Genomic DNA, 13,994 nt, shown 5'->3' with positions numbered 1-13,994 from the left:
CATTTGGGTTTTATTAATTTTTTAAGCAGGAAAGCAAACGGCGAGTGGCCTTCCTAGCCGCTGTTCGGCATCTTGTCTTCCAAGGGGCCCAGGTATCCCTTTTCCCGTTCTCACCCAGAGGGGCAAGCCAGAGCCGCGCTGGAAACCCGGTTTCCTGCCTTGTGGCTCTGTTTGTCTTGGACTTTCGTCAAGGAGGAGCAGGGCGGAAAGTTCTACGTGTGGGCGGAGATGTCAAGCACAGCCCCCTGGCCTTTCTCCCGGCTAAACGGCTCCGATAAGTAAGTGGGCAGGCCTTGAGCCCCGAGACCCACAGACACACTTGGATGACTTTACAGAAATCAGTCGGCCGGTCTCTCCGAGGGCTCTGACTAGGTCCGGATGCGCCCCCTCCCAGCGCCGCAGACATGGCCAATCAGACCAACGCCTCCACCCTGTACGACAGCTACGAATACTACTTGGACTACGTGGACCTCATTCCCGTGGATGAGAGGAAGCTGAAAGCCAACAAATGTGAGTCCTCGACTGGGGGAGCCAGCCAGGCAGAGGCTGGGGGTCGGCCCGAAAGACTTTCTCTGGCCACTTCCTACTCCCAACAGATGTCACAGATGAGCCCAAACACGACCCTAACCCTAACCCTCAGAGATATAAGTAAACGGGGGCAGAATCTTATCTGTCATCTTCTGTAAGAGGTTTGGAACTAACCTCCTAAGAAACTAGGATGATTTGGGAGCAGAATATGCTTTTATTTTTTTAATTTTTTATTTTTAATGTTTATTTTTGACAGAGAGAGAGAGAGAGAGAGAGAGAGAGAGAGACAGTGAGAGCAGGAGAGAAGGAGAGAGAGGGAGGAAGACACAGAATGCCCAAGCAGGCTCCAGGCTCTGAGCTGTCAGCCCAGAGCCCGATGCGGGGCTCGAACCCATGAACTGTGATCACGACCTGAGCTGAAGTTGGATACTTACCCAACTGAGCCACCCAGGCACCCCTAGAATATGTTTGTTTTTTTTTTAAGTTTATTTATTTACTTTGAGAGAGAGACAGAGCACAAGCAGGGAGGGGCAGAGAAAGAGAAAGAGAGAGAGAATCCCAAGAAGGCTCCATCTGTGATGTTAGCTCAGAGCCTGACTTGGGGCTCAGTCTCACAAACTGTGAGATCGTGACCTGAGCCAAAATCAAGAGTCTGATGCTTAACCAAGTGAGCCACCCAGGCACCCCAGAATATGCTTTTAAGACAGACTTTTTTTTGTTAGAGTGTGATTTGCCTGGGTTCCTGTAAGCTAGGTGAAATTTCTTCAAATTGCAGATTTCGCATTTTCTCTCACTCTGTGCAGATTTGGGGGAGATTACTGTGTCCACCCCTAAGATATATGACTCACTGGTTTCCATGAAAACACCAATTGATTGGGGCGCCCGGGTGGCTCAGTCAGTTAAGCGACTGACTTCTGCTCAGGTCGTGATCTCGCAGTTCGTCAGTTCCAGCCCTGTGTCGGGCTCTGTGCGGACAGCTCGGAGCCTGGAGCCTGCTTCCGATTCTGTGTCTCCCTCTCTCTCTGCCCCTCCCCTGCTCGCGCTCTATCTCTCTGTCTCTCAAAAATAAATAAACGTTAAAAAAATTTTTAAATACCAAGTGATTTTACTCTTCATGGTCTCAGGAAGGACCACCAGAGCAAACCAACATGCTTTTTTTGCTCCTCTCTCTCCCAGTCTCTATCCCTTGGGTAAGTTGGTGCTTTGTGAACAATCTTCTCTGATTATTCCAGCTACTCGGTCAAGATAACAAGTTAGCTGAGAATGAGTATGAAAAAGCAAACCAAACCAAAAAAAGTCTCAGGGCTCTGCCATCCTCAAGTCTTGGGCTCCTTGGCTATTTCTTTATTTTATTTTTATTTTTATTCTTGAGACAGAGAGAGACAGAGCATGAGCAGGGGAGGGGCAGAGAGAGAGGGAGACATAGAATCGGAAGCAGGCTCTGGGCTCCGAGCTGTCAGCACAGAGCCCGACGCGGGGCTCGAACTCACGGACTGTGAGATCATGACCCGAGCCGAAGTCGGACGCCTAGCCCCTCCTCGGCTATTTCCTGCCCTTTGATCACATAATCTGTCAAGAAGTAAGTGCAGTCACTAGAAGGAACACGATGCTCTTCCTGTGAAAAGCAAGATCACTTGTTCACGCATCAGCTCAAAACTGAAATCCATTTGGATGTTATCGGTAATAAAAGGTAGCAGGTCCCCGGCAGAGCCCTTGGAGAAAGTTGTCTAGAATGTCTTGTTAGGAAGTGTACCTGTTTCCATTTTCATTTACAGCTTCCAGGAGGCCGGGTACCCATCCATGTTGGCTGCATCCTCAGCCTGGTAGCAAAGCTTTTGCGGGGGACGATAGGTTTGGTGTGTGTTTCCTGATGCGGGGTATAGACTCACGAATCAAAAAGCAGATTTTTGCACAGACAGCTCACAGTAACAGGGAGAAAGTGGCAGGGTTGAAACAGAAGCCCACTGATATGTATGGTCAGAAGTTCAGACCTTCAGGATCCATATTGGTCTGGACAAAATGTAAATCTGTATTCGGGAAGGTTGTTTTTAAATTCACACGAATTAGGGGCGCCGGGGTGGCTCAGTCAGTTAAGCGTCAGACTCTTGATTTAGGCTCTGGTCATGATCTCAGTGGTTTGTGAGATCGAGCCCCTCAACTCTGCACTGGGCCTGGAGCCTGGAGGGATTCTCTCTCTCTCCCTCTCTGCTCCTCCCCCACTCCTTAGGATGTGCACGCACACGTGTGCTCTCTTTCTCTCTCTCAAAAATTTTTTTTAACCTGAATTAAATAAAATGCTGTTAGCTTCAGACACCCCCATCCTTTTGTACACCAGACATCCCGCTTGGTCACCACCTGGGCTCCAAAGCTCTCTCCCCTGCTCTGAGTGGGAGCCCTCTTTGCTTATTCAAAGTCTTCGAACCTACAGTCTCAACCTCCTGCCCTGTGTAATTACCCACAAACAACGTCCATTTCTGGAGAAAGTGATTGATGTTCTCTAAGCTGTGTGTGAGGTTTTAAAAGAAATACTTTTTCTTGCACACATGAGCTAGAGATAGAAAGTTCATAGCCTGCTGGGCATACAAATGAGGAAACTCCTTCCTGGGGCGCCTGGGTGGCTCAGTCAGTTGATTGTCCGACTTTGGCTCAGGTCATGATCTCACGGTTTGTGAATTCGAGCCCCCCATTGGGCTCCTTGCTGACAGTGCAGAGCCTGCCTGGAATACTCTCTCTCTTCCTCTCTCTCTCTCTCTGCCCCTCCCTCACTTGTTCTCTACCTCTCTCTCTCTCTCTCTCTCTCTCTCTCTCAAAATAATAAATAAATAAACTTTAAAAAAAGCAACGCCTTCCCAAACTCCCAAATGCAATATAGACCATCTCAGTGAGGAAACTGTCCCGGGGGGAGGCCAGTCACTGGGTCCCCCAGACAGCCTAGATGTCAGGAGTCTTTGACACCCACGGAGAGAGGTACTCCTTCTGGCTTCCTTGATTTCTGTTTGTATCTCAGCCTTCATGTGTTCTCTGAATTTAATCACCACCTTCTCTGGAAAAGGAGTTTGAGGCTAGACAAAAATACTCCCCCAGGGTGTTTCTGTCCCGGATGGGTAGATGTCTAGCTTGTGTTTGGGGACCGGCCGGGAGGCAGTGACACACGGATCAGAGGCCGGGCGCGTGGAGCCCTGCGCCACCTGGCAGGAGTTCACATCTGAGCTCTGCCACTTTCTAGCTCTGTGACTTGGGGCAAACAAGTTACTAAGGCCAGGCCAGATTCAAGAGGAGGGAACTAGAACCTATCTTGCAGCGAGAAAAGTGTTGAAAACTCAAAGCAGCCTTCCACCCACCACAAACAAGAAAAAGTATGGCAGGTGGCAAAATAAAACAGGAAGGCTAGCCAGGGAGAGGTGGGGCCCTAAGAGGCATCGGGCGGTTGGTAAAGGCCCCCCCAAGGATGTCCTGTGAGCAGGTGAGAGACCAAGCCCTGAAGCCGTCTCTGGGAGGAGCCTTCCAGGCCACAGGAACTCCACAAGACAAAGGCTCTGAGGCAGAGGGATATCTGGTGTGTTCCAGGAACGAAAAGCGATGGCAGCGACTACCTGGGAAATATCCTTTGTGCCCCTTGAGACGGAAGCCATCTTCTTATTTCATAAGTCAACAACAACCCATCAATCAACAAGAAAAAAAACCCCAATAGAAATATGGGCAAATGATACGAGAGCACAGTTAACAGAAGAGGAAACGCAAAGGGCCGAGGAACGTGAGAAAACGCTCACCTTCACAAGTACTCAGGGATCGCCCTGGGAAGGACACCGAGGTTCCATTTCACACTCACTCAATGCGCAAACATGGAAACACTGATACTCAGCGTGTCGGGGTAGGAAGTGGAGAAATTTGTATTGCCACACGTGGATGATGACCTTAACATTTTAATATCCTTTTTTTTTTTTTTAACGTTTATTTATTTTTGAGACAGAGAGAGACAGAGCATGAACGGGGGAGGGTCAGAGAGGGAGGGAGACACAGAATCCGAAACAGGCTCCGGGCTCTGAGCGGTCAGCACAGAGCCCGACGCGGGGCTCGAACTCACGGACCGCGAGATCATGACCTGAGCTGAAGTCGGACGCTCAACCGACTGAGCCACCCAGGCGCCCCTTTTAATATCCTTTTTTAAAAAAAGGATCTGGAGGAAATACTTGGTGGATACATGCTCTGTGTATTTCTATGAATTTGGAACATTTTATCATTCAAACTTTTCAAGAACGTTTATCTATCCTGAGAGAAAGAGAGAGGGCACGCGTGCCTGGGTGGGGGAGGGGTGGAGAGAGAGAGAGAGAGAGAGAGGCAGAGAGAGAATCCCCAGCAGGCTCCGCGCTGTCAGTGCAGAGCCCAACGAGGGACTCCATCCCGTGACCATGAGATCGTGACCTGGGCTGAGATCAAGAATCGGATGCTTAACTGACCGAGTCACCCAGGTGCCCCTCGAATTTCTAAAATGTAAGTCATAAAGGTTAATATGCTCATCGTAAAAGACTCAGACAGTAAATTACTGCACTTTACCATTCAGAAAAAAAAAAAATCAGCGTTAGCAATTTGGTGCCTGCCCGCCTTAGGGTTTTTCTGGGTCTTCAAAACACAGAATGTGCCTGCACGCACATATACACACATGCCGTCTGTGATAACTCCTGAGGGGAAACTGAGACCTGCCTTGAGTGACCTCTCTCCTCCCCGGGCCTGTGACTACCAGGCAGAGCCCAGCGGGCGGCAAGGGGCCACCCTCTCCAGTGGATGGACGAGCGCGGCTGGGAAGGACGAGGACCCTGAGCCTGCTGGGAGGCTGGGGACAACAAACCCGAGCTCTGGGCAGTTTGGCAGGATTTTAAACATTTCGCTCATGTTGACAAGGACCCTCTTTTTTATATTATTACTAATTGAGGGAAAATGTGCCCAACACAAAAGTGACCATTTAGGCCATTTTAAGGGCACAGTTTGGCGGCAGTAAGTGCCTTCACATCATGCCACCACCCATCTCCGGAACTGTTTCCATCTTCCCCAAACTGAACTCAGTACCCGTTACACACCAGCTCCCCCTTTCCCTCTGCCCCCCCCCCCACCACCTCCGATAACCACCTTCCTGCTCTCTGTCCCTATGAATCTGACTGTTCTGACCATCTGCCACGGACTGAGTCCGGGGTCCCACCCCACCAAACTCACGTGAAACGTGAATCCCCAGTGGGATAACATTTGGAGGCGGGGCCTTTGGGAGGTGATGAGGGTTAGACCAAGTCATCAAGCCGGGGGCCCACCGTGGAATTCGTACCTTTTTGAGAAGAAACAAGAGTGCTTGTTCTCTCTCCCTCGTTCACGTGAGGACATAAGCAGGAAGCGAGCTCTCACCTGGAACGGAACCCACCAACACCCTGATCTTGGACTTCCGGCCCCTAGAACCGTGAGAGAATAAATGCCCGTGATTTAAACCGCCCAGTGTATGATTTGTTACAGCAGCCTGAACGGACAAAGACAGTACGTGACCGAAGGGGAATCATACGCCGTTTGCCCTTTCGTGTGGCTTATTTCACCGAGTCTTCACTCTGACCAGGACCCTCTTGGGAGGCAGGCCCCTTGGCCAGTTTACAGAGCTTTCTGTGGCAGAAAGAAATGTACGGCAGGTAGCTAAGACTACAAAAACAACCCGGAGGTTGATAGTCTCCTGACACCAGAGATGTAAACTCCCACGGCATGGCGATCGTATCAGTCAGCGTTCTCCAGAAAAACAGAACCAATAAGAGGTACGTCGATGAGGATAAGAGGAGACTGGTTATAGGGACTGGCTCATGCAGTTAGGGAGGCTGACGAGTCCCACCATCTGCCTCCTGGAAGCCTGGGAACCCAGGAAAGCCGGTGGTGATTGACAACTACAGGAGCTGATGGTTCGAGTCCTGGAGTCCAAAGGCCCAAGAACCAGTGTCCAGAGGCAGGAGAAAATAGCCCAGTGCAAGGAGACAGAGCAAGAATTTGCCCTTCCTTTGCCTTTTTGTTCCATCCGAGCCCCCATCGGCTCGGCCGATGCCCACCCACACTGGTGAGGGCAGATCTCTCCTTACTCAGCCTACTGAATCGATGCTAATCTTTTCTAGAAACACTCTCACGGATGCATCCAAAAATCGTGTCTTACCAGCCGTCTGGGCATCCCTTCGCCTAGTCAAGCTGATGCACGAAATTAACCATCACGGAGCGTAAACCAAGAGGGTCACCAGATGAGGACTGGGAGTGCGTGGTGTGGAGTCAGAACAGTCGCCACAGCAGGACGTGGCAGAGACCTGGTCACAGGGGTGATGGATGTGCGCAGGTGAACCGGCCCGGGAGTCCCGCGCGGGGTGTCCACTCGTTACTTCGTCAAAATGCCATCACGTGTCCCCACAGCCCCTCAGCGGAGCCCGGGGGAACTTCTCCTCCTCCAGCTTCTTTCCACCGGCTTCCTCATCCGTGTCTGAAACACACACGGATCTGCATCCCCGCTGCCCTCTTGGACCATCGGCCAAAAGTCCCTCTCTCTCACCTCCGGTTGCCAAACTTCTCAAACTCGTGAGCACTTTCCCCTTCTCGGGTTCCCGGCATCCACCGTCATCCGAAACAGCTGCTTCGGAAAAGTCACCCTGCTCGCTCGCCTCCTTCCTCCCCTTCGTTTCTGTGTCTCTCCAGCTCCACTGTCATCTCTCTCAACCTCTTTCCTTCTTTCCCTAGTTTCACTCTCCTTAGGGTGACAAAGCCCCTAGGTTGGCACAGGACTGTCCCATGGATGCATCTTGGGGAACTGAGGCACATCGGATGGTCATCTTAACTCCCCTCTTCTCCCTCCAGTCCCACAGACAGGAACAACGCTGCCACTACCCCCAGATCATAGGGAAATCAGAAAAAGGCTCCTATTCTGGGGACACAGTTAATCACACCTATCCAGGTGGAATTCCTTGAGCAGTGCACAACCTGTGCAACTCTCCATGGCGTTACTGTGTAGGAGGGACTCCAGGCACAACCATGTGCCCATTGCGCTGTTCCCTGCCCCTGCCCTCTCAGAGTCTAAGCTCCCCACTTTGTCTTAGTAGTCCTCTGAAACTCGGTGCTGTCCATTCTGTGTTTCATTCATCTCAGCTAGCCCCACTTCCACACCATACTAGAAACACACCATTCCTGACCCACCTTCTTGCTTTTGCTCGCAATTCACTCAACAACCAAATTTTGCAACTGTCCGTGACAGGCCAGGCGCTGCGCCGAGAGTTGGAGGCACAAATGCAAAAAGACCAAGTCCCCGTCCTTGATATTTTACGAGAATGATTTTATTTTGTGGCCACTATTGTCTGTTTTATGGTGGTGTATTTCCAAGTAGGTTACGGACATCAGGGCATCCCTCCACCGGATTTAGGAAAATCGTAACAGGAAAGAACGTAACACGATACCCAGACATTTCAATAATTAGGTCTTAGTGTCCCCCAACAGTCCACCTTCATCGTCCCACATTTCCCTAAAAGGTGCTTATAAGCGACTTTGTCTGTTCCACGTTGATGTAGTGGATCTGGTGACATCTCTTTGGTCTATCTTGGTCTAGAACTTTTTGTAGAAGACACTGACTCGAGGGAGGAATCAAGCAGGTCGCTCTTTCCATCCTCGACTGTTTCGTGAGGTGGCCGCTACTGATCATGAATACGCTGCTCTCTGATGGACGGTGTTGTGCTGGAGAATGTGCAGAAGTGGCCAGCAGAGCACAGAGAAGGACACCCTTGGGGAGAAGTAAGACGTAAGGAAGGCTTCACAGGGAAGGTGGGCTGAGCTGAGTCAGAAGACCCAGGGGGACTTTGCTTGTCTGATCCACAGGGGCCGGTCCGGCGGGGCGGGGTTGGGGGTGGGGGCAGAACGGTTACACTCCTGCTTAGGCCAGAGGTGCTTTTGGGAAGAGCGAGTGATGGAGGATGTGCTGCGGACCACACGGGGGTCGGGTTCTTGCAGGTCAGTCTCAGAAGATTCCTGGGAGCTGTGGGGAGTCATTCAAAACCGTAAGCAGAGGGGCGCCTGGGTGGCTCAGTTGGTTAAGTGCTGACTCTTGATTTCTGCTCAGGTCGTTGATCTCGCGGTCCATGAGTTTGAGCCCCAGGAAGGGCTCTGTGCTGACAGCGCAGAGCCCTGCTTGGGATTCTCTCTCCCTCTCTCTACCCCTCCCCTGCTCTCTCTCTCTCAAAATAAATAAACATTAAAAAAATTAATAAAATTGTAAGCAGAGAAGAGACAAGGTCCAATTTGCTGGCTAAAAATATCCCTCTGATGAATATATAAATTTGAGGTTTGGGTGGGAGGCAGGTGATACATAGGCAGGTGAAACAGCCATATGCTGGGAAAGATCTGGAAGCATAACATTGGAAAGATCTCTACCCTTAGGAGGTGACAGTCTAGGAAGGAGGGGCCTGCCTAAATAAATGAGCGTGCTATGGTATCCCAGACATGGGAATAAAAGTATGTGGGGGTCCCGGGGCCCAGAGGAGCCAAGTGATTTGCTCAAGGTCACCTAGTAAAATATTTGCAGAGCTGGGACTTAAATTCCAGGCTCTGATCCCTTAGGACTCGTCCCAGGACACTTGGCACGATTAGTGGGCAGATTCCCACCAGACTGTTCCAGCGGAGCAGGAACCCTTCCCTGTCTTGCTCCCCACCCCCAGCTCCCAGGCAGTGCCTGGCACATCTCAGGCACACGAGAAGTCTCCGCAGAATGAACAGATCACCTGCTGTGAGGTACGCAGCTCTTGTACATACTGGTCTTTTCATGATGCGCACCTGTGTCAGTTATCAGTTTACTGTAATCCCGTGATCAACGATGGAATTCCTTAAGAGTGAGCCGGGAGTGAAGTTTTCGCAGGAGGGGGCCCTGGCAGGGTCGCAGCAGGACGGCCGTGCCGGGGCCGGGAGGTCGGCAGTGAGGGTGTGAGGACGCGCAGGGCCAACAGCCCCGGTCACTGGCCCAGAACGTGGTCCCGCTGAGACTGGGCCTCTCGGTGGCAAGAACCTCTCAGCAGCCATCTTGACGGAAAAACCAATGCCCCGGGGCAATCTGGGGTCGGTGGGTCGGGGGAAGAGTTGCAAGCCCAGATGGGGGGGACCCCACTACGGTTGTTGGTCATCTGGGTTGTCTATGGTTCATCCAGCAGCTCCAAACCAGCTAGGCCTGGCTAAACCAGCCAACATCTCTGCTATCCGGTAACCAAACTGCATCCCCAGGGAGGTCTGAACCTCTCTCAAGTATGTCCTTCCTTGGGGTTATGGGCTGGACTGGGTCCCCCCGCCTCCCCCACCAAATTCCTATGTTGAAGTCCTAACCTCCCGTACTTAAGAATGTGACTGTAGGGGCACCTGGCTGGCTCAGTTGGTTAAGTGTCCGACTTCGGCTCAGGTCATGATCTCATGGTTCATGGATTTGAGCCCCGTGTCGGGCTCTGTGCTGACAGCTCAGGGCCTGGAGCCTGCTTCAGATTCTGTGTCTCCCTCTCTCTGCCCCTCCCCTGCTCATGATTCATCTCTCTCTCTCTCAAACATAAATAAACATTAAACATTTGTTTTAAAAGAATGTGACTATATTTGGAGATGGGGCCTTTAAAGTCAGAAAATAAGTTTCTGTTCCTTAAGCCACTGTCTTAGTCTGTCTGTTCAGGCTAATATAACAAAACACCTCAGACCGGGTGGCCTATAAACCAGAAACATCTATTTCTCATGGTTCCGCAGGCTGGGAAGTCCAACACGAAGGCACCAGCATGGTCGCATGGGGGTGAGGGGCCCCTTCCTGGTTCATAGCTGGCATCTTCTTGCCGGGTCCCCACATGATGGAAGGGGTGAGGCAATCTGTCCGGAGCCTTCTTTATACAGGCACTAACCTCATTCATGGGGGTTCCGCCCTTATGACTCAAGCACCTCCCAGAGGCCCCACCACCAAATACCATCCCCTGGGGCATGAAGATTTGACGTAGGAGTTTAAGGGAACACAAGCCTTCTGACCATAGCACAGCCTGAGCAAACGCACCTGGGTCCCCCCTCCCTCCCTCCTCAGCCCCAGCATACCTTGTAGAGTCTCCTCATATCTTACACTCTTTAATCCTTCTGAATAATTTTTCATATTAGACTTCCCGTTTCACCTGCTGTGTGATTTCTATCTCCTGACTGGGCCTGGCCTGTCACAACGTCCTTCCAGTCGCAATGTCTTTTTTCTCCCGCATCTGCGTAAACGCACCCATCACGCTGCGGCATGGAAACAGCAAGTTCATGGCGCACAGTCAGAATGCTGCTCTCCTCTTTCTCTGACCGCTCGTGCAAACCTACTTAGTGGTGCTGGCTCTTTCCCTGGAGTAGGTCTCATGCTCACTCTTTTTTGTTGTTGTTTTTGTTTTTCTGTTTTGTTTTGTTTTTTAATTTTTGAGAAAGAGAGACAGAGACAGAGCTTGAGTGGGGGAGGGGCAGAGAGAGAGAGGGAGACACAGAATCCGAAACAGGCTCCAGGCTCTGAGCTGTCAGCACAGAGCTCGACGTGGGGCTCGAACCCATGAACTGTGAGATCGTGACCTGAGCGGAAGTCGGACGCTTAACCGACTGAGTGCCCCTTACTCTTAAATTTTAAAAAAATGTGTCTGTCAGGGCACCTGGGTGGCTCGCTTGGTTGAGCGTCTGACTTCCGCTCAGGCCAGGATCTCAGGGTTCGTGAGTTCCAGCCCAGCATCGGGCTCTCTGCTGTCAGTGTAGGGCTGCTTCGGATCCTCCGTCCCCCTCTCTCTGCCCCTCCCGGCTCGTTGTCATTCTTGCTCTCTCTCAAAATGAATAAACAAACTTAAACCAAAAAATGTCTACCGGCCAGTCTAGTTACCCAAACAAAGATCTAAGCCGATGAAATCAATTTCAAAAATACTTAAAACCAAACCGCCTTCAAACTTCATTCAAAGCGAGAACTTCCTCTTTCCCTGGCTTGGGGGCAGGAGCACTTCCTCCTTCTTTCCTCAGCAAGCTCCTCCTCCCCAGCCACCTGCCCCATCCTATTTGGCGACACATCTTCGCTGGAGCGTCAGGGATGGCGTGGGGTGAGAGGCAGAAAGGGCGAGGGGGTTTGCTAGTGAGGCGGCTCAGATTCTGATTCGGACGGCAGCTGGTCAGCACAACAGACACACCCGCACAGGCGGCCCTGGAGGGTGAGGAGGACATCGATGTACGTCAGCCGTGTCCACAAAGGGGGGCCCACTACTTGGCTCGGGGACTCTGCTCCTGTCGATTTCGTCGCCCCTCCTTATACCAGCCCATGTGACGGGTGTCCTTTGTGCATTCCCTGGGATGACGGTCACCAGTCCCATGACCTGAGGGTGGGGAAGCGATTCTCCTCTGTAGCCGTTGTTACTTCTTGGCTGAACTTTTGCACTGGCCTCCCCACTGGCCTCCCTGCCCTCCAGCTTGACTGGCAATGATCCAGGCGGGGGCGTCCTTGATGCAAGCTGGCTCCTTCTCTCCTGGCGGCGGCTTTGCAAGAGATCTCCCACCACAGGCAGTGCTCTCTCTTGCTGGCCTCGTAGGACGATCCTCGGGACCCTGTGCTCTGAGGCCAACTTCCGCCTGGACCCGCTCTGTGAGAGGCCCGACTCCCCTTCAGGCCGTGCTCATGCACATGACCCTTTGGGCCAGCTCTGGGCTGGCACTCAGCCCGCACCCTCCCCTGAGGCCCTCAGGGACACAGCTTTGCCCCTCAACGGCCGGAGGCTGGCTCCTTCCACTCTGCTGACACTGATGGCCCAGTCTCTTGCTTTTAAGATGTTCTCGAGCACACATCATCAGACTCCAGTCCACTGTGCCCCACTAACTGCAAAGGACACGTGCAGAGTGCCCTTGAGCGGCCTCTTCGCAGTTCCACTGGAGGGCAGGGCACCGGCTGCCCTCCTAGACAGAGTGAGGGCTGTGGGGGACCATCTACTGTCTCTAAAGGAAATCCCTCGGAGGTAAGCAAACCCAAACCAGATTTCAAGTAGTCAATGCCTATTTTAGTCTACTCAGGCAGCTATAACAAAGTATCATAGACTGCGGAGCTTCAACAGATATTCATTTCTCACCGTGCTGGAGGCTGGGAGTCCAAGGTCAAGGTGGCAGAAGAGTCACTGTCTGGTGAGGACGTCCTTTCTTGCTGTTGGGCTCACATGGCCTTTCCTTGGTGGATGTGAATGGAGAGGGGCTGGGGGAGAGGAGGAGGGGGAAATGGGAGAGAGAGAGAGAGAGAAGAAGGAGAGAGTGGGGGAGGGAGGGGGGAAGTGGGAGGGGGTGAGAGTGGGGGAAGTGGGAGAGAGAGAGGGAAAGAGAGAGAGAAAGAGGGAGAGAGAGAGTCTTCCTTTTATTATAAGGACACTAATCCCAGCATGGTGTCCCACCCCCATGATCTCCTCTAAACCTAATCACCTGTCAAAGGCCTCACCTCCGACTACCACCAGTCTGGAGATCAGGGCTTCCGCATCGGGAGGTGGGGGGACACATTCGATCCATAGCACCGCCTTTCTACAGAGTCCACTGTGAACATCCCGTCTCCCCTGTAGATTTCAGGTAGGATCTGGCTGTGTATGCTTTTTTATACTTTGCCCTTATTGACTTCACAATATGTTGTTTTCCTGTGTTGTGAAAGATTCTCTCACAAAGTTTTGTAAATAACTGCACGATGTTCTAAAAATGTGCGGTTTTGAACACTGAGAGTGGTTCCAGGATTTTGCTATTACAAGCAGTGGACTTGGGAAGAAAAAAACTTTCTTCCCCTGTTGTGTGTCCACGGTATTTGAATTCAAAGAAGTTCACTTAAAAAAAAAAATCCCCAAAATGCAAAAGTAGAAATGTCCATCACCCGCACGCTGTGCTGCTGCTATGACGATGTCACTCTTGTGATCTGTAATGGTCAGCAGAAGGCGGTGTCAGGGTGTCTCAGGGAGGCTCTGTTGACCTGGCTTTGAAGGTGGGGCAAGGTAAGCGTGAGTCCGGGTGAGGAAGGACAGAGGTCACACCGCAGAGAGCAGGCGAGCCTCTTTGCTGACAAATGCACCTTTCTCTCCTCGCCAGTTCCTCTGGGCTGGATCTCCAACCCAGTCAAACACAGATCAGAAAGCTTCACTTGTGCAGAGGTTCACATCAAAGACAGAAAGATGCTGGGACTGGAGCCAGGAGCTAGGGATGCTTTAAGGTGAGACAAAGGCAAAGCTTCTGGAAGATCGCCTGGGGCAGCCGCTTGAACCTTGGAAGGCTGAGTTTCACTCCTGTGCCAAGTAGGGAAGGAGGTGACACAGGAGGGAAAATACCTAATAAGCAGGAGGGATTTTAAGACTTTTGTGTTCATGCCCATATACTGGAGTTTATTCCATCATGGATGGACAGATCATTGGAAATACCTAGGGAGATATATATATATATATATATATATATATATATATATA

The 13,994-nt window shown here is 51.5% G+C and overlaps 1 protein-coding gene across 1 annotated transcript in view; it reads left to right on the top strand.

The window, feature by feature from the left end:
• The first annotated feature begins 278 nt into the window (after window positions 1-278).
• The window catches only part of MRAP (melanocortin 2 receptor accessory protein), a 23,412-nt gene continuing 9,696 nt past the window's right edge, over window positions 279-13,994 (top strand). Inside the window, 1 exon segment of the mRNA XM_049627928.1 lies at window positions 279-510. Within this exon segment, the coding sequence (XP_049483885.1) occupies window positions 405-510 (106 nt within the window). The 5' untranslated portion in view covers window positions 279-404.

This window comes from Panthera uncia, chromosome C2 (genome assembly GCF_023721935.1).
Source record: "Panthera uncia isolate 11264 chromosome C2, Puncia_PCG_1.0, whole genome shotgun sequence".
NCBI lineage: Eukaryota > Metazoa > Chordata > Mammalia > Carnivora > Felidae > Panthera > Panthera uncia.
The sequence above is the reverse complement of the archived record's forward strand: the minus strand, read 5'-3'. Positions and strand labels throughout refer to the sequence as shown.